The following is a 24236-nucleotide window of genomic DNA, read 5'->3' as shown; positions in this document are numbered from 1 at the left end:
CAAACCCAAAAAACATATTTAGGAAACTTGGCGCATTTGAAGTAAACTGACGATTTTGTCAAAAAAGTACTCCAAAACTATTCATAAGCAAAAAATTTAAAAAAATAAGTTTTTTACGGATATTTAGGAAAACATCGGCAACCTCGATCGGTTTGAAAACGTAAACTGATTGCGCCTGAAATTGCTCAATTTTGCCTTAGCTTAATGGGCGTCTTATCTTTTAAGACAACCGAGATCCCAATGATGAGTCTTGTAAAACGCGTACCTTATAGAAAATTATTTGCAAATGTAAGAAACTTCAAATTGGTGCAGCCTCTAAAAAAATAATTAAAGAACAGCAAAATTAAATTACAAATAGAGAATTTCATAAAAATATATACCTCATATCTTTGATAATGGGTTCCTTGGTTGGGGACAGTGCGAAACATCTAAGCCTTTAAAAAATTAAATTGATTAACGTCGAAAATACATTAACAAAACAAGAGTTCATAGCTCAAATAGACGACAGAATGTCTTTGGTAATGGCCACAAAATTAAGCGGTACCAAGGAACCTTAAAATGAAAGAAAGTCCATATGTTTTGCTTAATAAAATCGAAGTGGCTAAAAACACTTGGCTATCCATGCTTGAACATAAGGTCAATCTGGGATTAAACTAAACACCAACAAATAGCGCTTAAAGTAATCCCCAACGCAGATAATAAAGTTTAAAATAAAGCAGGCAAATTACGTAAAATAATCAAATATCACTCAGTCATCTGTAGCCAATAAATATAATTCCTCAGCCATTGAGGTGAAAAATTTTCAACATTTTTCACATTCTGTACATACTTAAATTCTATAAACCTTAGTTCTGTTATTTTAACGACAACCGATATTTTATAGAAACACTAACAAGGTATGTACCAGTTGAACAATTTAAACTAACCAGGAATAACACTCGCACCTTAGTAAAGGGTGAATGTTATTCCTGGTTAGTTTAAATTGTTCAAAACAAGGGGTTTCCTCTTAGCTCTTAGCAGAGGGTGCATATTATTCCTAATTAATTTTAACTAAGAATATTGCGCAATTCTACCGCTCTAACATCCCCTACTTCCGTTTGAGGCGTGATTCCCAAAGGAAATAAAAGAAAAACTTTTGTATTGATTCAAAAACATAAGACTTAACAAGTAAAATTAGGTCTTTATTTACAGTATTATAAACTTTTTTAAATAAAAGCAACATTATAGAAACATACCCAAAGAGAAAATAAGGCATTAATATTTCTGAATAACTCAAGGAAACTAATTCTTGAAATAAAAAAATTCACATAAACTTCATGCGTTGTGCATTCTCCAATAGTTCTTTGTATCCCCTTTTTCCTTTCCAACCAGCTTGTTTTCGCTTCATAGCTCTACATTTCTCCTCAACCAGCATATTTCTCTCTATTAGTACTATGAGTTGCAAATCTGGTACTTTCTGCTTTCGCCTTTGATTCTTCTTCGAAAAAGTGAGTTTTTCCAAAATCTCCGAGTCTTCACTGTCAGATGAGGAAGCTTCTTCGGGAAAGTTGATTTTTGCCCGTGCTTTTACAGCAGGTTTCTTTTCTTTGTGTATATGAGAGTTTTCCAGAAATTGTTTATAAATATCTTCATAGCCTAGATTCCGAGGTTCCAATATGGAGGCTGGCATGGAAGTACCTTTGGAATTTCGCCCATCTAATAAACTTCTTTCCATCTTCACTTTCTCTGGTCTAAAGTTAGTACTTTCACAGTTTCGACGATCGAATAAACTTCTGCTTATCTTCATCCTCTCCAGTTTTAAATTTGTACCTTTGTAATTTCGATGATTTACAGTTTTTTCAGACTTCACTTTTACAAATTCTAAATTACTTTTCCCAGGTTTGACACTTGCTTGCTTAGTTTCCTGGGGCCCAATCAACATTGTTGTGATATCATCAACAGCCTCACGCAACTCATTTCTTAAAGCATCCCCATTACTGTTCTTTTTAGGCTTTGGAATTGATAAATTCGAGACATCATTAGGAGGGTCTTCTGTATCCATCACTATGGCCTCAAACCTGGGGTCGTCAAACAAAAACGCAAGTTCCTCGTTTTCTAATAACGATGTCTTTAATTTATTCCTCTTTGGTTGGCAAGGCACCTTAGCATCGTCGCCGGTCAATATATGCTCCAATTCTCTAGTATCGTGCTTTACCATATTGCCGGGTGATAATGCAGTGATGGTTTTCGCAGCTTTAGATGGTTCGGAAACTTCACTATCAATCCCACTCTCGCTTTTTTTCCTTTGGACACGTTTTTTAGGATTGTTAGTGATGCTCTTAATTCTAGGTTGGAGCTTGGTTTTAGCAGGCTTTGCCTCACTGTCACTTTCAGAAGTGTCACTGCTAACAAACGTGCGATAATTAGGTTGAACTATCACATTTCTTTGAAAAAATCCTCTTTTATTTAAGCTGTTATTTTTACTTATCCAATTCCTACCGACATCACTAGGTAGTATCTGCTTAACATTCGGAGTAACTCTCCTGGCCGTCAACCCAACACTTCTCAATACGTTACTCTTTAATACACCACTTGATTTCGAAGCATCACTATCAGAATCATCAGACGAGTAAAATCTCTTTTTCATTGGCGTACCTTTCTTAACATGACTCACATTCGCCTGAGGCTTTGTGAGTGTTGCGGTCCTACTATTTTGTGAGGGCTTATTCTCAATCCCAAAGGGTCGATTCAAGTTTCCAGGCAAATCACTTGGTAGTCTCATAACTGACTCATTCGCCTTGGCCTCTTGTCGAAGGTACTCTTGATAGTCTTCGTCGTCCAGCTCCTCCAACTCGGAGTGATACTCACTGCAGCTAGTTCTACAGTCACTATAGTGCTCGAAGTCGCTGGAGTCATCCGAGAAGTCTGAAAGTTCACAGTTAATTCCTGGTGATTTTCTTGGTACCAATTGAGTTTTAATTTGCACGGGCAACTCTGATCCGAAATTCTCCAGTGCTGAAACCAGCTTGTCACTAGATTTGAGTTCCTTGAATTTGTTCAGAAACTTGGACACTGACTGTTTGAAGGTGTTTTTATTTGCCAGCTCTGTTAACTGGCCAAAAGCGGTGGAGAGTTGAGTTTTAAAGACGTCTCCGCTATCTGTGATGTTATTTTTTGATTGCATCTTAAAGGAGCTATTAGTTAATGGGAAATATTCTTTAGAAGCTAATTCTTCTAGATCGTCCGAGTCGATCTCAATAATATCACCTACAGTATCACTAACATATCCAGACAGATCTAAAGAGGACTCTTTACCCGGCTTTTTAATAGTCTTTGGTGCAATCTCGGGATCTTCTTCTACTACAAATTTAATAATCTCTTCAGTTTCTGCAGTATCTTTATTCTCTCCAGCAGTGACATTTAAGAGATGTGCCATTATTTCTTCCTTCTTTAAATCTTCATGTTTGTTTACGATTTTCAATTCATCTATCGATGTTGGAACTACAAGTAAATCGGGCTTCTGTTGCAGCGTTTGTAGCACTGTCAATCCAGTAATTTTGGGAGGTTTATTATCAGGAGAAACAGATTTTAAACTGCGACCATTAAAACTGTTGACTTTTTTGGTTGGAACACGAGATATTGAGACCTCGTTAATTCTGGCCACCAAATTGGAATTCGAAGACATTTTTGAGTCTTTTTTCCTCAGGTCTTTGAGGCTCATTTTAGTAGGAATTTTTTCTTGACTTGGAGATTTGCGGGGTTTAATCACCACAGAAGAGAGAATGTTGACTTTTGAGTCTGAATTATCTGTGGCGTCATCTTCTCCTTTTTCAGGGCCATCAAAGAAGTCTTTTGGGGAGATTAGAACTAGATTGGAGTCCTCAAAACTGTCTACAAGATCTTCACTGGTAGAAGGAATACTAGTGTTGGTGTAGTCATTGTCAGTAACTATACTCAAGACTCCTTTGTCCATTACCTTATACTCAGCAAAATATGACTCTTCTGGCAATTCTGTATCTTCTTCATTAATAATTTCTATGTGATCTGGAAATTGGTTTCGAAAGTCTTCAATAGTGTTTGTAGTTTCCTTCGTTTCTGTAGCTGCTCCAACTGAACTGAAGCTGCTGTTCTCATTCAGGTTGGTGAGAAATTCCGCTATTTCCCCAGCTTTTTCATCATTCCTTATTAACTCCTCTTCTCTATTAATCTGTGTATTAGTTTCCTCCAGTTCAGCATGTTTATCACCCAATTGTTCCTTAACAAATTCTTCGTCAATTTTAGTAATAGTAAATGGATTATTTATTTTCGAACTCGAAAGGAAAATCTCATCCACAAGGCCTAAACTGTTCACATCAATAACAGAGTCCACCTCAATTTTAATATTATCATTCTCTTCGTCTTGGCAGATATGAGTTATTTGGCTCGTTTTATTGATGGAGCCTTTGTAGGTTAAAATTGACTTCAATATAGCGAGCATATCTTCGCCTAGAGGAGTGTAGCATTCAGGAAGCAACCCTACTTCATTTTCTACGATATATTGATGTACACAAGACCCTCCATGTACCCCTACTTCGCAAGTGCATGTGTCTAGCTCGGCGTTGACATAAAATTGCGTATTATTAAGCGCCACTAAAAACTCAGTATCACTTACTTTGGTGCAAGAAAACCCGGAAATTTGATTTAAGGGAACATAGAAGTTGGTCTTGAAAAACCCCTTTAAATCTCCATCAACAATATTCCCAAGTTTCCGTTCATAGTGAGTGACGTATGTTTTGGTTAAAAAATCAAAAATTTGCAAAATATTAAAATAATCGCAATACTTCACTGAAACATCTTGCAGAATAATAGTGCCTGAATCTGTGTAATTTAGTACGTCAATATTAAACTCAACTTGAGGACGGCAATAAAGAACGTAGTTGTTGAATTTGAGTTTAAAATACTTGACAAAGTCACTTAGTTTCGGGTATTTGTCTGCATAAATATGCAAATTATCGAAGTTTCTGTTGAAATCCTCTTCAGAGCGACTGCTCAAAATAACCAAAAACATATTATACAGTGCCTGGAATTCCTCATGATCATTCTCGCACACCAATCGAATCACTCTCCATATAGATTGCAACAATTGAAACTCATTAAAGATAATTTCAGATGTGGGGAAGGTTTCTTTGAGGGTTTTATGCACGAAAGAGTTCTCATCCACTATAATTGTTTTAGGACTATATGAAGGCATTCCCAGTAACATGAGCAAGGTTTTTACTCCGTTGCAAGCAACAGTTGTATCTTCACTGCGTGTCAATACAATACCAAAGGGAAGAGATCCAATAGGCGTATGACACAAAAACAAAATTAACTTTTGATGCTCTGAAGCTGCTTTAGGACCTGAGAAGCACCGCACAGTAATCAAATCTTCAGCAAAGCCAGACTCAAAAACACTTTTCATTAAAGGAGCACAGATGCATAACATTAAATCCTTATCTTCAGTGAGAACTGCACATTTTGAACCACATTCTTCATTATATTTCTCTATAACTTCCTGCAGCCTTTCCATTAACTCAACCTTCCCAGGTTCAATAAACCCTCTATTAAACAGTTGTTCATATTCTTGCGAGCACCAGCTATAAGGGGGGCAAATACCGTTACTGGACACCACATTATAAAACTCTGGCCCATATGAGCTGTGCAAGTCGCATTTATGACAAATAAGAGCAGAAAATGGGGAATGGCCATACATGTAATATATCTTAAACACATCACTCAAGTCCTTTGTAGGGCGCAAGTTTCGCAGGAACAAATCCACATCTATTTGGTGGTTGTGGCAGAACTGGATTATCACTTGGGACGGAAAGTCCCTTAAGTAATAGTCAGGATTAGTCCTAGAGTCAAAAAGCAATATTTTGAAAAATAGATTTCGTAAGTTTAACTAAATGAAGTTACTTACGCAACTTCATTTGCATCTTTGATGGTGAATATTAAGCAGGCTTTGCACGAATCTGATAATTTGTTTGGATTCCGGAAGGAGCAGACGAATTTGTTCTGGAAAATATGAGAATGAGAGATATTAAATTTAATTTATTTAAGGCCTTCAATTTAACATTTCAAAGATAACCTGGCATGCATTTAGAATTCTTGGATGTTAGAATTTTTCTACATTGACAACAGCGCAACCATCTGAAAAATGAAAATCAGGGATTCCGCCATGTCAGAACCTGTATGTGAACTAGTAATCCAGTCTATGCCTTTTAAATCAATCTTAATAAGTAATAAAAATAAATGAATATAGATTTTTACCCAAAAATCTATGTGATACGATCAAATCAACCTTATTTGCCCACATAATTACTGCACATTACAAGCTGTGTTCTGATATGTTCCAGAAATCTGAAAATACCAAACACATCCCTGAAAATTATTGCCAGTTCATGCCATAGCATACAAGGAGCAACATGTAAAAGTTTTATATATAAAGATTTAATTATATCAAAAGATTTATCCTAAAAATTTGTTCCTGACAGTGTGTAATGAAGTAGTTTTATCGCATGAATTTGAAAGCTAAAAGTAGCATTTTATAGGAATGGCACTGTTAACGGTAGTAAAAAGTTTTAAGACGAAAGATGCAAATTAAATTGGCATATCAAAGCTTTTGCATTTATTTAACATTAGCATACACATTGTACATTTTTTTATTGCCCATGTACATATAAACCTTACATGTTTTACAAACTGTTAGGTAAATTACCTCACATAGATATTTGAGCAAGTCCCTGACCTTGCACTTTACACCCTTTTAACTTACCTTGGTAAGTCCAGTCCCAGAATTACATTTCCAATGACTCTGTGATCTATATGAAGTGAATGTCTTCTTCTCAAATTTCTTTAACCACTTAAAGGCATCTTCTTTGGTAAGTATTGGCAGCCGTATGCAGCCAAATACTGCATCACTGCCTTGATTCTGATCATCAGGTTTCGTGCTTGCTGTTAGTATTATAAAGTCATAGTCATCAGGCAATAACTTATTCATCTAAAATTCAATTGAATAAGTTGGAAAGTGACTAATAGGCTTAATTAAAAAATAAAGTAACTGGGAGCTGGAGTGGTAAACTAGAGGAAAAATACCTTAATTTTTGCCTCATTGATAGGCTCAGGTCCTGTCTGGTCCAAAGAAGTTTCATTTAATAAGCCTTTAATTTCTGGAAAAGTTTTCCAAGCATCCTTTAATTTCTAAAATTCGCACACATTAGAAAGTTAAGAATAATTTTTGGGAAACCCTATTTCAGTAGTGTGTATTTGACGAGAGCCTTGACGCCAAAGGTGAATTTACCTTGATTTTCGGATTTTGGGGTTCTCTCTCCAAAGAGCTCTTCCTTTTCCTGTTGGGTAACATTTTTCATAATCGAATTATGATAAAAATTGCCAAAATGAAATAGTAAGCCCAACAATAAACTTGGAATCTAAAATGTTTGGTTATGTTTATGTTTGAAGCGGGGAATGAATGGATGACATTGACGGATAGTTTGACGTGTTTCTTGAAGACAAAAATATATGCGTCCTTTTTTTTTAATGAATATAGAATATTAAAGATAGAATTTTATCGATTGAGTATCCAGATATTGTTTTTTATTCGAACCCATAACCTAAGAATTTGTTTATTATTATTTTTTTTTTATTATAGGTGGATTCGGATTTACGGAATTACAGAATTAAAAATGAAGGAATTTTTAGCAGAGAATAACGCTTGTGGTCAAACCATTCTTCTTTTAGTATCCAGGGGAAATGCAGTTATTGCTGAATTATTTAGACTGAAAGACTACATTCCTAAAGTTTACAGGTAACTTTGCCCCTAACGTTCCAAGAAAAACCACTAATTAAAACCCGATTTTCCAGACTAGAGTTCAAGCAGGATGTTCAGGTATATGGAGAAATTATCCAGGATTTTTCCTACCTTAAAACTTCTGAGGCCCATGAGAAAAAAATTGATCAAAGTGAGGTGAGTTTTTAGTTCCCAAAACACAATTTTATACCTTTCAAACCTGGATATTCTGCGGATAATTCATAGAATTTTGTATAATATCTGCCAATACCATATTTCTCATAGGTTTTAAGAGAACTAGATGAAGAATTCCGTGACAATCACATTGAAATAATTAAAAGATTCTACCTTTTGTTTGAAAGTATCCATAGCTACATTATGGATTTAAACCATTACGTTGAGGAACTTGAGGATGGGGTCTACATACACCAATCTTTAGAGACAGTTTTCCAAGATAGTGAAGGCAAACAACTTCTTGTAAGCCTTTTAAAAAGGCACCATGTAATTTTATATCAAAACATTTATTATAGTGTGAATCATTGTTTCTTTATGGCTTAATGTTAATTGCAATTGACGCTCATATTGATGGAATAATTCGAGAGAGATTGCTTATTTCATATAATAGATACACTCCTCAGAGACGAGATACACAGAGTAGCTTTGATGAGGTTTGTAAATTGCTTATGGATACTGGTTTGAACACTTCTAAAAAGCCCCAGAATTATCCTGAGGATTATTTTAAGTAAGCTCATGGCATAATAAATTTTTATATTAATTAAATTAGATAATTATAGAAGAGTGTCTATAAATAGTAACTACATAGACATGGTGATAGGACGACTGCGTTCAGATGACATTTATTCCCAAATATCTGTTTTCCCTTTACCAAAGCATAGGAGCACAGCATTAGCCACTCAGGCTTCAATGCTTTATGTATGTCTATTTTTCTCTCCTAATATCCTACATTATGAATCTGCGGTAATGAGAGAAATTGTAGATAAATACTTCCCAGATAATTGGATAATTTCTGTTTATATGGGGTAATGAATTAGTCTCATACATTTCATTTGAATTGATTTTCAATGTTATAGTTTCATTGTGAATCTGGCTGAAACTTGGGAGAATTTTAAATCAGCAAAACAAGCTTTAAGCAACACTTTACAGATCTCTAATCTCAAGCATTTTGCCAACAATCATGGGCAAAAGGTACCGGATTTGTTGAAAATCAGCAACAATCTTCTAAAAGAGGGCAATATCACTAGAGACTCCCTTTTAAAAGACATTAACAACATTGTTAATACTCTGAGAGAGTGTAATGTCACTTTAAGATGGCTTATATTGCACACAGTTGTGAAGCCTGGTACCAATGACAATAAAAATAAGAAGCTAAAATTGTTTAGAGATTTAGTAATTACTGAGTCAAATTGCGAGCAATCTTATTTGTTCAAACTTCTTTTAAATACTGCACAACTTGAATTGGTAACGCAAGACTTGTATGAGAGTCTCATGTTGGAAAAAGACACTCAATGGGAGGATTTAAAGAGGAATAGTTATGAAAGCTTAATAGAGTTATCTGAAGTATTCAGTGGGTCCAAACCGCTTTCTAGAATTAAAAAAAACTCGGATTTAGAAGGGTGGTTTAAGGAAATAGCCGCACAAATTGAGAGTTTGTCTAGAGAGGATTCTGGGTCTTCCAGGAAATTGGTGCAACTTATTCAAGCCCTAGAGGAAGTTCAGGAGTACCATCAGCTAGATAATAATATGCAGGTTTTGAGAGCAGTTTCTGAGATTTAAAGGAAAGTACAAAGAACATTTTAGGTCATTCAATTCTTATCCGAAATTCGCAGCGATTTGAATCAAATGATTCGGACCATGAACATCAAGGAGGATGTGATGATTAACTTACATTTAATAGGAGATATTAGTTACGCCTGGGAGCTTATAGATTTTTATACTCAAATCATGCAAAATGGCATTAAAAAAGAACCAAAATTGGTGATTAAGCTTCGAGCTGTTTTCTTGAAAGTACTTGATTATACTTTATCTTAATATTGTTTGTATAATAAAATAATAATTATAGTTGGCCTCCGCCTTAGAGCTTCCACTCTTACGAATTAACCAGTCCCATAGTGAGGATCTTATCTCCGTTTCCGAATATTATAGCAAAGAGTTGGCGATTTATATTCGAAAGGTTTTGCAAATAATCCCTAGCACAATGTTTGAGAAGCTAGCTCGAATAATCGAGATGCAGACGCGGGTGATAAAGGAAGTTCCAAGCAGAGTGGACAAGGATAAACTGAAAGATTTTGCTCAGTTGGATGATAGATTTGAATTCGCAGAATTAACTCATTCGGTGTCGATTTTCAGTCAAGGTAACTGCGTATTTAAAGAGTTACTTAAGTTCTATAAACTTGCAATTTAGTAGATTATTTTTGATATATCTATTGTGCCTCAACATTTATTACAGCAGCTTGTCTCTTCAATTGCAGGCATGCGTATGATGAAAAGCACCTTAGTAGGTGTGGTCTGCCTCGACCCCAAACAACTCCTTGAAGATGGAATAAGAAAAGAATTAGTGCAGCATGTCTCCAAATCTCTAAACAACGAATTTACCTTCAGCTCAAAACCAAAACAAGACGAATTGGAATCTAAACTTAAAATCCTTGGGCAAATCATGGATGGATATAAGAAGTCTTTTGAATACATTCAGGATTACATCAACATAAATGGATTGAAAATCTGGCAAGAAGAAGTGACTAGAATTGTGAATTATAATGTGGAGCAAGAGTGCAATGGATTTCTTAGAAATAAAGTGCATCCCTGGCAAAGCATTTATCAAAGCCGTTATGTGCCTATACCCATTTACCCTCCCATAGATGGGAGTAAGAACTTTGTAGGGAGGTTGGCTCGAGAAGTTATTAGATTGACAGATCCAAGGTGCTACAATAAATATAATTATTATTTTTCCATATATTTTTTATAAAAATTTCTATAGGTCATCAGTATTTCTGCCCACGACATCCACCTGGTATGACATAAAAGTTCACAAGCCGGTATTGAATAAAGAAACTATTGCATGTATAGCTCAAACCATTGAGATAACTGGATTAGTTGGGTTAGATAGATTGTTCTCTTTTATGATAATCACAGCCTTGCAGAGAATAATTGGCAAGTTTCAAAAATTTTCTTGGTACTAATAATTGACAAACATAATAATTTTAGCTCATTTAGAAAATAAAAATGTTAAAGCCAATTCTTGGTCAAATGTAATATCCGCGATCCACAATGACATCAAACAAAAATCCTTGGATCAGGCAAATAATAATCCTCTTAAGGTATATCAAATATACATCAACAGAACTACCAAAATTTGGTCTGAATTTCTGGAGAAAACTTTGCTGGTAGGGCAGCTGCAACTGCTCAGGAATCTTATAGCATTCCATTTGAATAAATCCTGCAAGTTTAATGCCAAAAACTATGAAGCATCTCTTAGGACATTGAATAAGTAAATTTTGTATAACTATTTTTGATTGGTTATAAGAACGTAATTATTTTGTGTCATTTTAGGTCCTTGTTACTGGACTTAAAGCAGAATAATCCGATGCCTTCGGAGATATTGATGAAGCAAATGTCCGCGTATTTCGATTATGCAGGCCTTAATGAACCTTTAAGTAAAGTGTATGTTAGCTCGCAGAATAATAGAGACTATGCAATTACCATATTTATTTTTGTGCTGGCACATATTAAATTGGTATTTTTACCTCAAAATATTGGTAAATTTGTATTGTTAATTTAGATTTTTTCAAAACCCTGTATATTTTCCAGGAAGTTTAAGTAAAAAAGCTTATGATCAAATGGATGGTGTGGCCCTGTCGGTTGCAGTTCACACGATACTAAAGCAGGTTCACAGTGATGTTAATCGGGATTTTATTAAATTGATTACGGGGTACATTTTGCAATTGACCAAGTATACAGGGTAAGTTCGAGTTTGTGGATTTTTCGGCACTGCCATTAGTGGAATCGAATAAGTAGTTTAGAAAAGGTGAGAAAGTAGAAAAGTATCTGTAAAGTTCCGGGTGTGTACAATTTATCTTGCACATTTTATTATATCGATACCTAAAACTCTTTATAAGCTTCGAATGATATTTCAGAACAAAGTCTCCCGAGATTTTACCTGAAGTCGTGGTTATGCTCCACTTTATGGACTCCTACACGGATTATTCGGAAAGTTCCCGAATATTTTATAGACAAAGTCTGCCCGAGGAAATTCTGCTTCTACAACAATCACTCATAACAGGCACGTGATTTAACCTTTACAAATGAGCCATAACATGTGTAATTGATTTATTAATGAACACATACAAGGTGATAGAAACTAATATTGTGATACGAAAAATCTAATTACAAGACATTTAATTCGTTTAAATCTTAATTCGTAATCTGCATCAACAAGGCAGTTCCTTTCAAAATCCAATAGTCTTTAGTTTCGGCGGAGGGCAGTAGTACTGCAATCACGAAATTCGTACTATGCCCTGCGGTGGATAAAATATCTGCCCTAATTGAGGTTTTGTACAGAGGACAAACGTAACGATGATCTTCTTCTGGAAGTTTCGTTACGGGTATTATGTGGACCACCGGGAAAGGAGGGTTCATTTCTCCTTTAAAAATCAAATCAAATTATGGTTAATTTTGCAGTGGAACTTACCTAGTTTTGGGTTTATGAGTTTCATGGTTTTCATGTCCCATTTTCCGGCGTCTAAGAAAAGACCGTGCACAAAAACCCCATCTTCCGGGGACTTTAGAGGTTCATAAAGTTTATAAACCTTTAAATATATTATATATATAAATATGCAATATGTTTAAGATAAATATGTTCAATATGAGAGTCTTGTAGATGGTAATGGAAACACACTTTATTTAAATGGGCAGAAAAATTGTGCGTTTCAAGGAGTCGTTTCACAATGTAAACGTATACACAAAAAGATGGTAAGATGTGAAAAAACTAAAACCACTTCCAGTGCCATATTTTACAAGCTTCGACATGACAATCCTCGTTTTCTTCTGTGACGTTTTGTGTGTCAAGAACGATCATCAATTTTCTTAAAATACGGCTCTGGTAAGTTTTTTTTCGGTTTTAAGATGGCTTTTTATTTCAAATTCATTGATATATTCACAGTTAGTATTCCACGCAATGTTTTGATTTTTCTTTAGTTTTTTATTAGTTTACGTTTTAAATTACAAAACATGTTCAAACAGATGTCCATTATTTTCTAAGGATTTTTAAGTGAAATGGATTTTAAACGAAAGGATCTATTGTTCGAGTGCCAAATATTCCATCCAAGACAAAAATGTACCTATGCAGAGTATGCAGAAATATTAAAATTTAGATATGTGCATGTATTATTTCGTCTCGCGTATCGATTTTCAGGCCGGTGAGCTGTACATTTGCAAAAAGCTAAAAAGTTTTTTACATGCTTCGAAGCGATATCATTTCTTCGATGATTCAGTTGAGTGTTAGCGTGGATGAGAATGAGATGTTTTGTTTGTCGTGAGACACGTCATTTGTTTAGTTGTCGTTTATTCAGCGAAAAGAGTGTAAGGGCCAGACCCTTGCTGCAAGTGAGTCAGGTTTGTTCTTTAAATTACTTGGGAGGTTTTGATTAGTGGTTTTCGGGTTTATAAGAAATTGTGACACTTTACTATATTAAATAAAGAAAACTAAATAAGCTGTTAACATTTCAAAAATTTTAACAGTCTCACGTGTGACTTGAGCGTTGTTATTTATCTAGAGACTCAATGGAATGTCATAGAATGATACCAAAACGGTCATATTGGAGTTTATGAAAAACAGCTATGAAAGAGTAATTTAAGTTTTCATCCATCTCTTACCATTAAAGTAAATCTGTTTGCCATGAAACTCTTCCCTTTAATTCGCAACTTTTCTCGGATTTATTTAAGCCCGTAAGTATTATCGTTTACGACATTCCTATACTTGACATGCTTATCTTAGATGGACGTCCTATATATATAGTCTCAATAAAATCGTTTTACCTCTTTTCCTTCAACATCGTGCACCAGCTTTATGTTTTCCTGGTTCAAATTCACGTTCTTGACCACAAAGTCAAACTTCAGTTCATCGATGGGGAGGTTATATTTGCGGGCATGAGTTTGGAGGGTTGCAGCAAGGAAACTTTGGGGATAATAGAACCCAGAAATCCAGTAAGAAGTGGGATGTCCTGACTGGACCCAAATCTACGCAAAAATCTCACATATACATAACATTTTTTTCTTGTTAAATATCATACTGCTATAAAATCCAGCCTTAGTGTCAAATCCAGCACCCAACTCGCAAGGGTTTTCAAAGAATTGTAGGCCTTTGCAGACCACATGTTCGGAACCTAAACAGCTCACATTGCCCACTAATTGCATCTAATTGCCAAAAATATACCTGATTTTTCATAAAAGCCTTGTAAACATCCTCCAAAGCTTCAGGCATTACCACCAATCCTTTAATGACTTTCTTCAGCTGATCGATGGAGTCATGTATGAGTTTCAATAGTTCATTATATCTATCTATTTCTTGAGTCAGCATTGTGGTCAACGATGGTAGTCTCCCTTTATCATCTTTTTTAAACAGATAAATGTTGGCATTCTCTGTAGCAACCTTGGTCAAAACTACGTTAATAATCCTTTCAGCCATATCGTACACAATTTGATCGCTAGATATGTTTTCTTCGTCTCCTTCAGCCCTTGGTTGACACTCCGTTATAGTGTTAATCATTCTGTGAGTTTCTTTGATCTGATAGGTGATATTTGCATTTTCGTGTATACCAAAAATATCCGGTTCTTCGATGATCGGGAATGTGTTAATAAAATCCCGGTACAGTTGCAATTTCGGGACGTCTGGGCAGTAATAAGTGCCCGAAGCTGAGTACTTGTAGTTTTTGTTCAATGTCGGAGGTGAGAGGAAGATTTTGAGGATGGTTTTCAAGCAGCGGAAGTCCCAGTAATCGGTAACGCGCCCTCCATAGATGACTTCTCCTGTTAAATACTCCAAAGCTTCCCAGGGGATGATACCCTCCGCGTAGAACATTTTAAAGATGTTGAAGGTGACATCTCGGTCGCTGTCGCTGAATTCGTATACTACATTCCAGCCGATTGGCCCGAATTTTTGCCTTTCCTGAACTACTGCATGAAACATGCAGATACCGAACAATATATTTCTCCAATTTTGGTCCAAAGCTACAATTAAAAAAAATGTTATAAAAGTCAAATCATTTCATGCATACTTTTACTTTTGTATTTATTTATTTAATTTAAGATTTTTTAGTGTGTTCTAATTTGTTTGCCAATATCTGGTATAATTAAAACGCTTGTGCTAGCCAGCTACTCCATTGATTATACGTTTCCTAAATCTTTGAAATTCCACTACGTTCGTGCATAAGAACAAACAGTAACAAAATCCTGTGACGTATCAAAAAGAGATATATAGGGTTGCAAAGTATATAAACTATTGAATTTACGCATTTCCTATAGAAAAGTGTATGAGTGTTTGTAGAATGCAGGTATGTCGCTAACTTCATACGTTTCAAAAATCTCCGAAATTTCACTTTAGTTGTTAAATCTCTTTAACTACAGGCGGGCTATTCTATTAATTAATAGATCAAAATAGAACCTCCATGTATTTTGGAAGATTTGTGACTTACGGTTTATTAAAAGACTTATAACTAATTTCTCCCTTTCGCTATTTTCGACTATTTTCCTTTCGTCAAAAGTTCACGTTTTTAAGTAGAACTTCGTGTATACGCTTTCTATATTTATACTTTATACGACGTTGCATGAGTCTCTGTACCTAACTCTATCAGTTCTGAATACACTGAGTCAACAGGAAGATTGATTAAAATATTAAATTTTTGTATCTTCGATATTCTTTTAATCTAAAGGGGACTTCTCTTTAACTAGAGTCACTTGTATATTTTTGAAATTTTGTGACTTAGAGTTCATTGAAAGAATTAGTAATACTTTGTTGTTGTACCGATATAACGGATTTGGAAAACACAGCATGAGAATTAGTTGAAAAGCTAAAAATTTTTACCTTCGCATTTTCCCTTCTAAAAGTTGACGCCATTATCAACAACGATTATTAAACTTACGATTTTCCTCGAAGGAGTCCTCTAATGTCTCAAATGACCTCTTCATATTCGCTCTCAATCCTTTAGCAGATTCAATCGTCACCTTGATAGAATTCTGCAACACCGCCACTGGGAATGATTTCGAAGACATAGAGCTCATAAACAACCTAAAGGTCTTATTGACTTTCCCGGCATTTTCCGCAATATTCAATACAATCCTCTCCATAGTAAGCATCCAGGATGTAGCCAAATGGCAGTTTTGTAGAAAAATCCAGTCTCCAGTTTCCAAAGCATCTTGGATTAGTCTTTCTGCAGCAGGGCCTTGTCCCTGACCCAGGGAAATTGATTTTAACTTGTTGGTATATTCCATATCAGCTGCGAATTTTTGAAAAGTTGTGAAAGGGTCTGAACCGGTGCTCAACACGAATATCAAAGGAACTGCGTTTGAGGTATCTTGGTAGCTGTGGGATTTTTAATTAATGTGTTGTGTTGGGGGTAGAACGGTAATCTCACAGAAGTTTGAGGGATACTGGAGGGCTCTCAATGAAGGCTTGGCCAAGGTTGAGTTTCACATATTCCATTATGGCGAAGATCAGCTTTTCTTCCTGTAAAGTGCGGATTAGGAGGAGCTTCTCAAAATCCGTCAAAGTCTCATTCCAGTTCACTTTGCTAGCCAGTGCATTGGGCACCACTTTGATCACCTAAAGGTCTTGTTAAGTATTTTATAGCTCTCCAGGAACCTAGACATACCAAACTGTAGCTCCCCACAGTGATCGGTATAGCTTTACTAATCTCTTCAGGCAACATATGGAATTGCTCATATGTCGAAGCAAGGAAATTGGCACCCTGCCACATGGTGTCGGTTATTGTAGGCACATCTGGTTTTTTGGTCATGTTATTATTGCCCAAAGGGCCTCGCAATAAAAAGCCTAACTGGGCATCTGTGATTTTACTCTCTTGCTGCAAAATTGCGATGCATAACATAAAGCTAAACACCAGTTTATGACGTTCAAATAGCCCATGAGAAATGATTGTGTAGACTGCAAGGGTGCTTTTGATTATCAAGGTATTTAGGTGGTTTTCCAATACTGGATCTTTGGCTGAACTTAGTATTACATGGTTGAGTACCTGTATAACGACTTAAATGATTTGTTGCAAGTCGCAAAAAGCAGGGGTACCTGGCTAAAGTTCTTCAAAGAGTATTGATACATAGGATCCATTTCTGCCAGCTGTGCTACCACGGAATACAAAACTGAACCTCTGGTGGCTACTGACCGGTATTTTTCTCGGGCTATGGAGATTTCCTCCTCTGAGGCCTCAGTTTCCGCTAATCTCGCTTCAATTATAGCAGATGTTTCCTGCAAATTCCCTAATTAAGGAAATAAATACGAATTTTTTGGAAATATCCTTATTTTATATCCTAAGTGCAGTAATGTGCAAAGTGTTTTAGAAAATAAAGAACAACCACACACTTTTTCGGTGCATTTTTCCTATTTTTTTATACAAGTTGTTCCATAAATACACAGCACAAATTTAAGGGGCAATTAAGAGGATGTTCCTCGGGAAATAATGGTTTTTCAAGAACAATTCTTTCATATATTCTTCTATGCCTAACTTTATTAGTTAACAAGTTATCAGTACCAATCTTTATTTTTAATTTATCTATTTACCTTGCTTTCATTTAAAGTCTCAATCAGCTCCTCATCATCCAGGATATTTCCTTCGAAATTATACAACAGATGCAAAATCTTATCTTCAATTCCTTTGAATTGGGCTTTATCAGCATTGATACGCACTACTAAATCATTGCGCTGCTGCTCCAGTTCTGGGCGCTCTAATCGGACTACGTCTCTGAAAAAATCTTTGAATCATCTATGAATTAATTAAGCTAAAACACTTATACGTTAAAAGTTGGTCCTCCAATCCAGAGGTAGTAACAGTGAAATTGACTATAGTCACTTGACTGCAAACCTCCGGCAAATAATGAGGGTTCGCTAGTTTCGTTGTGATATAAAACTTGAAGTTTCGGTCGTATTCCATGTCGGAATCTCTTAAGTGAATGAGAGTTTTTTCTTCCTAGAAAAAAATTGCAAAAAAAAATTTTTAGTTTACACTGAAATCATACTTGGACAAAAATTTGCTTTAAAAGAATGGGCCCTAAAGTTGGATCCAGAATCTCTCCCACTTCTTCCAAAAGCACTGGCGTACCAACTCTCATCCCGTTTTCCAAAACTTTCATAAAATCCGGATCGGTGAGTTTGATTACTTTCAAGGTGTTTTGGGCCTCTATTTGACGTACCCATCTAAGTGAGTTATGATGAGGAAAAGTTAGTGCAACAAATAAAATATAATACTTATTGGCCTGTCCTTGAGGATCAATCATAAGCGGCCATTGCTTGGCTTTGATCACCATGATTGCGTTTTCAATTGAAACGTTGTCGCTTGGTAGTCCGCATGCGTTCCACGTGCGAATTTCGTATGGGTCTGCCAGGACATCTATCAGGCTTAAAATCGCACATTTATTAATTGTTTAATTTAAAAAAAAATTAAAATATATATGTTTTTTGAACGCGAAAAATCAGAACTTCTAAACTGTTTTGGTTTGAAATGGCAACACTGCTCAGAAGATGTATCAAAATTCACGCTTCGTCATTGGCTCAACAGCGTTTCAAGTGACTTGTACTGTTGCTTGCGGCATTGCCGCTGTGCCGAGAAATAATTATACTTTGCAGTCTTTAGTTTTCAATTGAAACATTTGATTTACGGTGGGATTATTTTCAACTTGATGGAATTTATCTCGAATTAGATTTTCCTACTGCAGGGAAAGTGCCTTATTTTGATGTCCCCGTTATTGCTACCTTCTGAACAGAAAGAGTAATAAGGTCATTTCAAAAGGGAACAAGATGTAACACTTCGAGATTTTTAATATCTCGTAAACGCTGTTGTCAAATCGTTTTTCAACAAATTCAACAGTTTCAATTAACACTCGAGAACTGAATTTTTTGTGGCATATTACATATTCTTGCCGCGACTAGTATAAACTAACAAACCCTGTATACATATTCTCTTTAAACTAACCTAAAACCTTTAGTATAAGGTATCTGCTCCGCAATAAATTTTTTCTCCCAAATGTTCGCCAATTCCACTCTGTAATTGGTAGTAAAGACTCCCTGATAAACAACACAAGCAGCCGCCATCATAACATCCCCCGTGCAATTGCTTAACTCAACGGCGAATTTCTGTAATCCTAAATGCTAGATAAACCTCTTAGGGGATTATCTATTCTTGCCTCGACATTATGTTCCCATCGTATCTGTTCATCCCCTAAAGCAATATTAAGCCTTTCGGCTCTGTTAAGCCTTGCAGAAGTCAGTGCAATGTTATCCTCTAATGCTTCCTTTTCGGTCATAGTGGCGTTAAACTTAGCCTCCAAAGACGCAATCACAGCTTCCACATCAGCCAACTGCTTCTGTTTTTCGCGTAGCAAACTCATTACTGTATTGAGCTCCATTTCAGCAAATTGAAGCCTAATTGAGTCACCTCATAAATCACTTTCAAAGAGATTATTTAAATACCCACTTTTTTCTTTTGGGTTCCACGATCCTATAGACTTTAGCGTACATATCCACAGCCCTTACCCACATACACAAGCTTTTACAGGCCTTGCTCAGAGTCACCACTTTCTCCGGCACAAAATCCGGATGTTCAATGTAAGTTTTCAGTTTTTTCAGCATCAAATCTGTGATGTGGTCCTTATCGTAGTCCTGCAGTTTCTTTAGGAAATTGGTGTCTCCAAGGACCATTTTTGCAGCTGTCCAATCGGTTCTATTATACGATAAATTGATTAATACCTATGATTACATGAAATGAGGCACATCTTACTTGGCCCCCATTAATATGCACACGCTTTCCATAACAAATTGGACCAATTTAGGGGGTTTTTGAAAAAGTTTCACTTCATTAACGTCGTTTTTATTCAATGCTTCTAGCGCTTTGGTGGCGGCTTCTAATGCAGGCAAAGCAGTATCCAAGTCTCTTTGAGCGTCGTCCGCAAGAATTTGAGTTTCATCCGCTTGTGTCTTAATAAATTTAAGTTTTTTAAAAGTGTTTTCACAAGTGTTACGGATAAAATACTTTGGCATTTTCCTCGTCCTCTTTAACGGTGGTTCGCACTTTGTCCGCAGATTTCTGCTCTTTAGTCAAATTCTTCATAAGTTCCTCGACTGCAATGGACTTTTTGGTCAATTCGGGTTCCAGGGCTATTAGAGTCTTTTTCATAGTATCAATAACGTTGTTAGTTTCGTATAATTTCTGAAACAATATCATTAATGCAGTGAGGGTTAATTTAGAGACTTTTCGATAATTTTTACGTAAAGTCCATTCGCAATTGTGTCTTTAGTTTTAGTGATTTTGTCTTTTCGATCTTGAAGCATCTCTTTGTACAGCTTAATGAGTTCTAAATAGCTGCTGGGGGTCGTGTAGCAGTGCCTCTTCATTTCCTGATAAAATCTGTAAAAAGGCATTTGCGGCGTCTTTATTTGTTGAATTATTATTACTATACCTGCCAGTCATTTTTTCCACACTTTCATGAATTGTTACAGAAACCCTAGAAAGACCATCGCACAATTCCTGATTTTTCAACGATTTTAAGCTGAATTGTGCCACTGATAATAGAACTTCCTGGGGCCATTTTTCAAACCAATCTATGGTGCAGCAATTAACCAATGAGGGGAACATCCTGCAGCGATGCCTTAAAGGGGTTAAATATAACTTAAAACTGTTCCGTATAAAATTTTTGCTCAGCCTACCTGAAGGCGTCTCCTATAGGGCTCATGCATATGACCAAATGCAAATTACTGCGCACTCTACTTAAGAAGTACTGGTAGATGTGGTCATGCCCTTGGGGAAACCCTGCCTTTTTGGCTGAGTTTCTGCTGCCTTTTATGACTTTTTCGTATTCATCTGCTTCAAATAGGTTTGGCACATTACCTAAGGAACGATTACATTGAGACCGAGGGTTAGGCTTCTGGTTTCTTTTTTTGTTTATTTCTATGAAATGTATGTCCCCATATAACAGTAGCTTCATTTAGGGGCCCCAGAACAGAAAAATAAAAAATGATATTTTTTTTAACACTCCTCGGATGTACGAATTCCGAACTGCATCCCTAGACTTACCTACCACCGTTTTTCTTCTTCAAGGGTATCTACCTCCTCCCAACACTAATTCCGAGTTTAAGTTAATTCCAAAAATCTGTATCTTTTACATTATATCTCGGTTATTGGTTCTACGATCAAATTCTAAGTACTAACTGAATATGTAGCAGTGTAGAGGGAGAAAAAGGTTTAGATAAAGTGTAATATGTATCATTAGCAAAGCTCTAGGTATAATCAGTGCATTAACTAGTACCTTCGTTAAATAGAAACTTGTCACATATTTGCGATCCAAAGTCCATGAAAGTGAGGTATTTGGAGGCATCAGCCACATTACTACTGATATCGTGAGATTGTAAAAATTGAATTATTTCTTTCCCGTTGGATTAATTTAAACATTTTTATTAACAAAATAAATTAAAAGTGTTTAATAATATAAAACCTAATTTTTGCCACGCTTTTGTACTAAAACGGTTTGCCTCATGCTTTGCTTTGTCCCATAAAATTACCAGTACTTCTACCTATCGTCCTTAAAAAATTTTTTTGGTGAATGTTCAGCCACATACCTGAATTGAGAATATTATCGATATCCTCCAAAAACTCTTCCCGCCCTAGTTGCGTATCAGTGAAAAGAAAAACAGTATCCATATTCTCCACCCCTGCGTAAAAGTACATTTTCCGCAAATTGTCGTAAAACGACGAACGATCATATTTCCGCAGTAAATCAATTTGAAAACACCTTGAAATCCAAAATTTTACAACTAAAAACCGTCAAATTTTGCCAGTTTTACTTATATCCATTGACATGCGAGGCCAGCCGGGTCAAACTCTGCTTCCCCATCCCGCCCACTCCAATCAGGAGGGCGTTCCCCCTTTCCGACCTCAGAATCCTTGCGATTCTCACGCAATGCTCCACTGCCATCGTGAAAAATATCACCTGCATACCCTTGTTGTACATCAAGTTAAAATCGTCCAGATAGACCTGCAAGATGCGCCGAACTTCGTCGATATCCTTCAACTCGTCGTAGATTCTATCGGCCCTTTTCGTCCCAAACTGTAGGAAATCCCCAAAGAGAAGAACGGGAGGCTTTTCTATTATGGCAGTATCGTCGGGCAGTTGCAGCACCGGAGTGCCAAAGTTTCGGTTACATATTTCATTCATCAAGAAGTAAAAATGGGACTTGTCCTCCACATTAATTAACCTAAAAATATACGTCTGGGACTCTACGTAATGGTGAAACAAGTCTTCTTGACCTGTCGTGAAACACCCTTAAAGATTCATGGTAGAATAACCTCATAAGTGCTCCTTCTCCACTCATAGTGCCAGCATCAACCTGAGTGATACCTTGAATGCATTTGGACAAGTCTCTCAAATTAAATATGTAGTGCGACTTTGAGGGGGTGGGCAATAAGTCACCGGCAACTCTATTGTAAATGTCCACCGCGGCGCTCACTATGTTGTCCGCGATATTTTGGCATTCGTTGGAAAAGTCGTTTAAAAATCCTTTGAGAATTGCCTGCAAAGATCATACGAATCACTGGGTATGGGATGTTGTAGTATTCCAAAAAAGATAAGCGAAAACATAGGGTGTTATAATAATAAAGTAATGCGGACCATCTGTACTTTCATAGAGAAGCATCTGGTAAGTAAGCTTCATGTCGCTAAAATGGGACATGTGGTCAAACTCTAGCGGTTTATTTTTGGTGCGTCCTGTTAGCAAAACTACCTTGAATATGGTCTTCAGAGTTACATCGGTTGGTGGGGGTATCAGCAGCATACCGAAATGCCGGATAAAACGGGGAGTAAGAGGATTTCTGCCTCCCCCTGGGAGAGCGCATGCTGAAGTCAAAATAATGTCCTGAATATCTTTCCAGAAGAGTTTTTCTCTATCGTAAAGGCCTCCGTAGTCCAGTAATTGCCTAATTTGTAGAAATATTATGTCATTTTTTCGATGAGGATAAACATAAGTTTCTGATAAACTTATCAGGGACATAAAAATCTTTTGAACTAAAATTTGATCCACCTCCCTGATAAACTTATCATCAGAGACTAGTTTGAAATCTAAAAAAAATAATGATGGCCTGCGTGTTTTTGAGACTCTGGTTTGCTTAAATTCGTAATTGACTTAAATCTTGAGCAGGACATTATTGATATTTATAGCAACCTGAATTCGCAATTGGAACAAGTTTGAGCATGCAAGATGGTATGAAAAGGGGAATATTTCACGGAATTAGCGTAGCGAGGTTCCACAATATGACTCAAATCATACAAAAAACATTTCCTAAGGAGTTTCATTTATGATTTTTTTTTAATTTTGCTGTACGAGGAAGATGTTAAAAGAAAATGACTGTAAATAGTCGAAATAAATTTTAACATGCTCAAGCTGGTCTGCCGTAGTATCTCTATAACTCCCGCAAATATTACGGTTAGCGATACCATTTTTCGACCGAGTTGCGAAATTAAGGTACCCACTGTCATTAAGTAACTAATTGCGACAAGACGCCTATTAAATCACTAGTTCAGATTACGAAAATTCACTTTATTTACCAAAATTGGAAAATGGTTTGTATGTAGTAAGTCGCACAAACAAAACTGTTTTTCCTGTACTCTGAACTCACTCAAATATATTTTCTAGCAACAACCCCTAACGATCTTAATTATTTTTCCTTGAGTTAATTTGGACTAATTTTTTTCAGTGAAGCAATCTTACCTGATTAGCTCTATTGGAGGCTGAGCTCCATAAGTCTCCACCTTCGGCAAATTAACATCATCAATGAATATGATAACTTTCTTCCCAAGGGGAGCTCCAAGCAATGTCTTCTTCTTCCTTTCGAGTTTCAGCTCGATATTTTCCTGTGTGCACCTGCTGCTGATTTGGGCGGAAAAATTCATCGAAGCAGAAACGAATTGGGCGCTCATTCCCATGCGATTCATCACATCTTTTGCCACCACAGACTTTCCGACCCCTGTGAAAATGGTTGTTCCCCAAAGGGGTAAAACTCGTTTTAAATTATTTAAATTCCAACTTAATATATATCAATTCCTCTAAATCTGTATCGGTATATTGGGTGTAATATATCATGATGATATTTCAGGGGCCGATAAAACCTTGTAAAATAATAAAATGTTAATAGACCCACGGTCAAAAACGCTCTATTTTCGATAT

The 24236-nt window shown here is 36.2% G+C and overlaps 4 protein-coding genes across 5 annotated transcripts in view; 2 read left to right on the top strand and 2 right to left on the bottom strand.

Moving 5' to 3' along the window:
• Window positions 1–1160: 1160 nt before the first annotated feature.
• LOC136346142 (uncharacterized) lies at window positions 1161–7433 on the bottom strand. Its single transcript, XM_066295054.1, has 5 exons — window positions 7298–7433; window positions 7093–7197; window positions 6773–6997; window positions 5918–6012; window positions 1161–5852 (listed from the first exon to the last, which is right to left on the bottom strand). Exons 1-5 carry the CDS (start codon window positions 7358–7360, stop codon window positions 1304–1306), a joined length of 5037 nt encoding a protein of 1678 aa, XP_066151151.1. The 5' UTR covers window positions 7361–7433; the 3' UTR covers window positions 1161–1303.
• Window positions 7434–7580: 147 nt separating this feature from the next.
• On the top strand, window positions 7581–12212 carry Strump (WASH complex subunit strump). 2 transcript variants are annotated; one of them, XM_066295143.1, is made up of 14 exons: window positions 7583–7804; window positions 7861–7963; window positions 8072–8263; window positions 8317–8528; window positions 8581–8826; window positions 8878–9553; window positions 9605–9811; window positions 9867–10158; window positions 10276–10723; window positions 10782–10954; window positions 11009–11291; window positions 11354–11559; window positions 11612–11762; window positions 11938–12212. In XM_066295143.1, exons 1-14 carry the CDS (start codon window positions 7683–7685, stop codon window positions 12089–12091), a joined length of 3465 nt encoding a protein of 1154 aa, XP_066151240.1. In that variant the 5' UTR covers window positions 7583–7682; the 3' UTR covers window positions 12092–12212. The 2 variants fall into 2 exon arrangements, with proteins under 2 accessions (XP_066151241.1, XP_066151240.1); XM_066295144.1 differs by lacking the exons at window positions 11612–11762; window positions 11938–12212 and having other exon boundaries at window positions 7581–7804; window positions 11009–11300; window positions 11354–11462.
• Window positions 12114–24236, bottom strand: part of Dhc16F (Dynein heavy chain at 16F) — a 23856-nt gene continuing 11733 nt past the window's right edge. The window contains exons 34-59 of the mRNA XM_066295403.1: window positions 23781–24036; window positions 22797–22989; window positions 22324–22586; window positions 21861–22271; window positions 21636–21808; window positions 20727–20907; window positions 20480–20668; window positions 20289–20427; window positions 20053–20229; window positions 19801–19997; window positions 19498–19743; window positions 19208–19445; window positions 18997–19157; window positions 18273–18422; window positions 18044–18221; window positions 17822–17994; window positions 17589–17769; window positions 17097–17276; window positions 16669–17046; window positions 16432–16619; window positions 15940–16379; window positions 14235–15028; window positions 14092–14184; window positions 13838–14038; window positions 12492–12609; window positions 12114–12444 (exon numbers count right to left, since the gene is read on the bottom strand). Coding sequence (XP_066151500.1) covers window positions 12215–12444; window positions 12492–12609; window positions 13838–14038; window positions 14092–14184; window positions 14235–15028; window positions 15940–16379; window positions 16432–16619; window positions 16669–17046; window positions 17097–17276; window positions 17589–17769; window positions 17822–17994; window positions 18044–18221; window positions 18273–18422; window positions 18997–19157; window positions 19208–19445; window positions 19498–19743; window positions 19801–19997; window positions 20053–20229; window positions 20289–20427; window positions 20480–20668; window positions 20727–20907; window positions 21636–21808; window positions 21861–22271; window positions 22324–22586; window positions 22797–22989; window positions 23781–24036 — 6128 coding nt within the window. The 3' untranslated portion in view covers window positions 12114–12214. The remainder of the gene's footprint in view (window positions 12445–12491; window positions 12610–13837; window positions 14039–14091; window positions 14185–14234; window positions 15029–15939; window positions 16380–16431; window positions 16620–16668; window positions 17047–17096; window positions 17277–17588; window positions 17770–17821; window positions 17995–18043; window positions 18222–18272; window positions 18423–18996; window positions 19158–19207; window positions 19446–19497; window positions 19744–19800; window positions 19998–20052; window positions 20230–20288; window positions 20428–20479; window positions 20669–20726; window positions 20908–21635; window positions 21809–21860; window positions 22272–22323; window positions 22587–22796; window positions 22990–23780; window positions 24037–24236) is intronic.
• Window positions 13290–24236, top strand: part of LOC136346197 (uncharacterized) — a 33099-nt gene continuing 22152 nt past the window's right edge. The window contains exon 1 of the mRNA XM_066295157.1: window positions 13290–13405. The gene's annotated coding sequence lies outside the window, so the exon portion shown is untranslated. The remainder of the gene's footprint in view (window positions 13406–24236) is intronic.

Source organism: Euwallacea fornicatus, chromosome 22 (assembly GCF_040115645.1).
Source record: "Euwallacea fornicatus isolate EFF26 chromosome 22, ASM4011564v1, whole genome shotgun sequence".
Classification (NCBI taxonomy): Eukaryota; Metazoa; Arthropoda; class Insecta; order Coleoptera; family Curculionidae; genus Euwallacea; species Euwallacea fornicatus.
Note: the sequence above shows the minus strand (reverse complement) of the source record. Positions and strands in the feature narration are given on the sequence as shown.

Coding starts and splice junctions, on each gene's coding strand:
- LOC136346142 (XM_066295054.1), bottom strand. CDS start 7,360: ATGTTACCCAACAGGAAAAGGAAGAGCTCTTTGGAGAGAGAACCCCAA. Junction 7,198..7,297: donor CCCAAAATCCGAAAATCAAG/GTAAATTCACCT, acceptor TGCGAATTTTAG/AAATTAAAGGATGCTTGGAA. Junction 6,998..7,092: donor TCAATGAGGCAAAAATTAAG/GTATTTTTCCTC, acceptor ATTGAATTTTAG/ATGAATAAGTTATTGCCTGA.
- Strump (XM_066295143.1), top strand. CDS start 7,683: ATGAAGGAATTTTTAGCAGAGAATAACGCTTGTGGTCAAACCATTCTT. Junction 8,264..8,316: donor GTGAAGGCAAACAACTTCTT/GTAAGCCTTTTA, acceptor CATTTATTATAG/TGTGAATCATTGTTTCTTTA. Junction 11,560..11,611: donor ATTTTTACCTCAAAATATTG/GTAAATTTGTAT, acceptor TATATTTTCCAG/GAAGTTTAAGTAAAAAAGCT.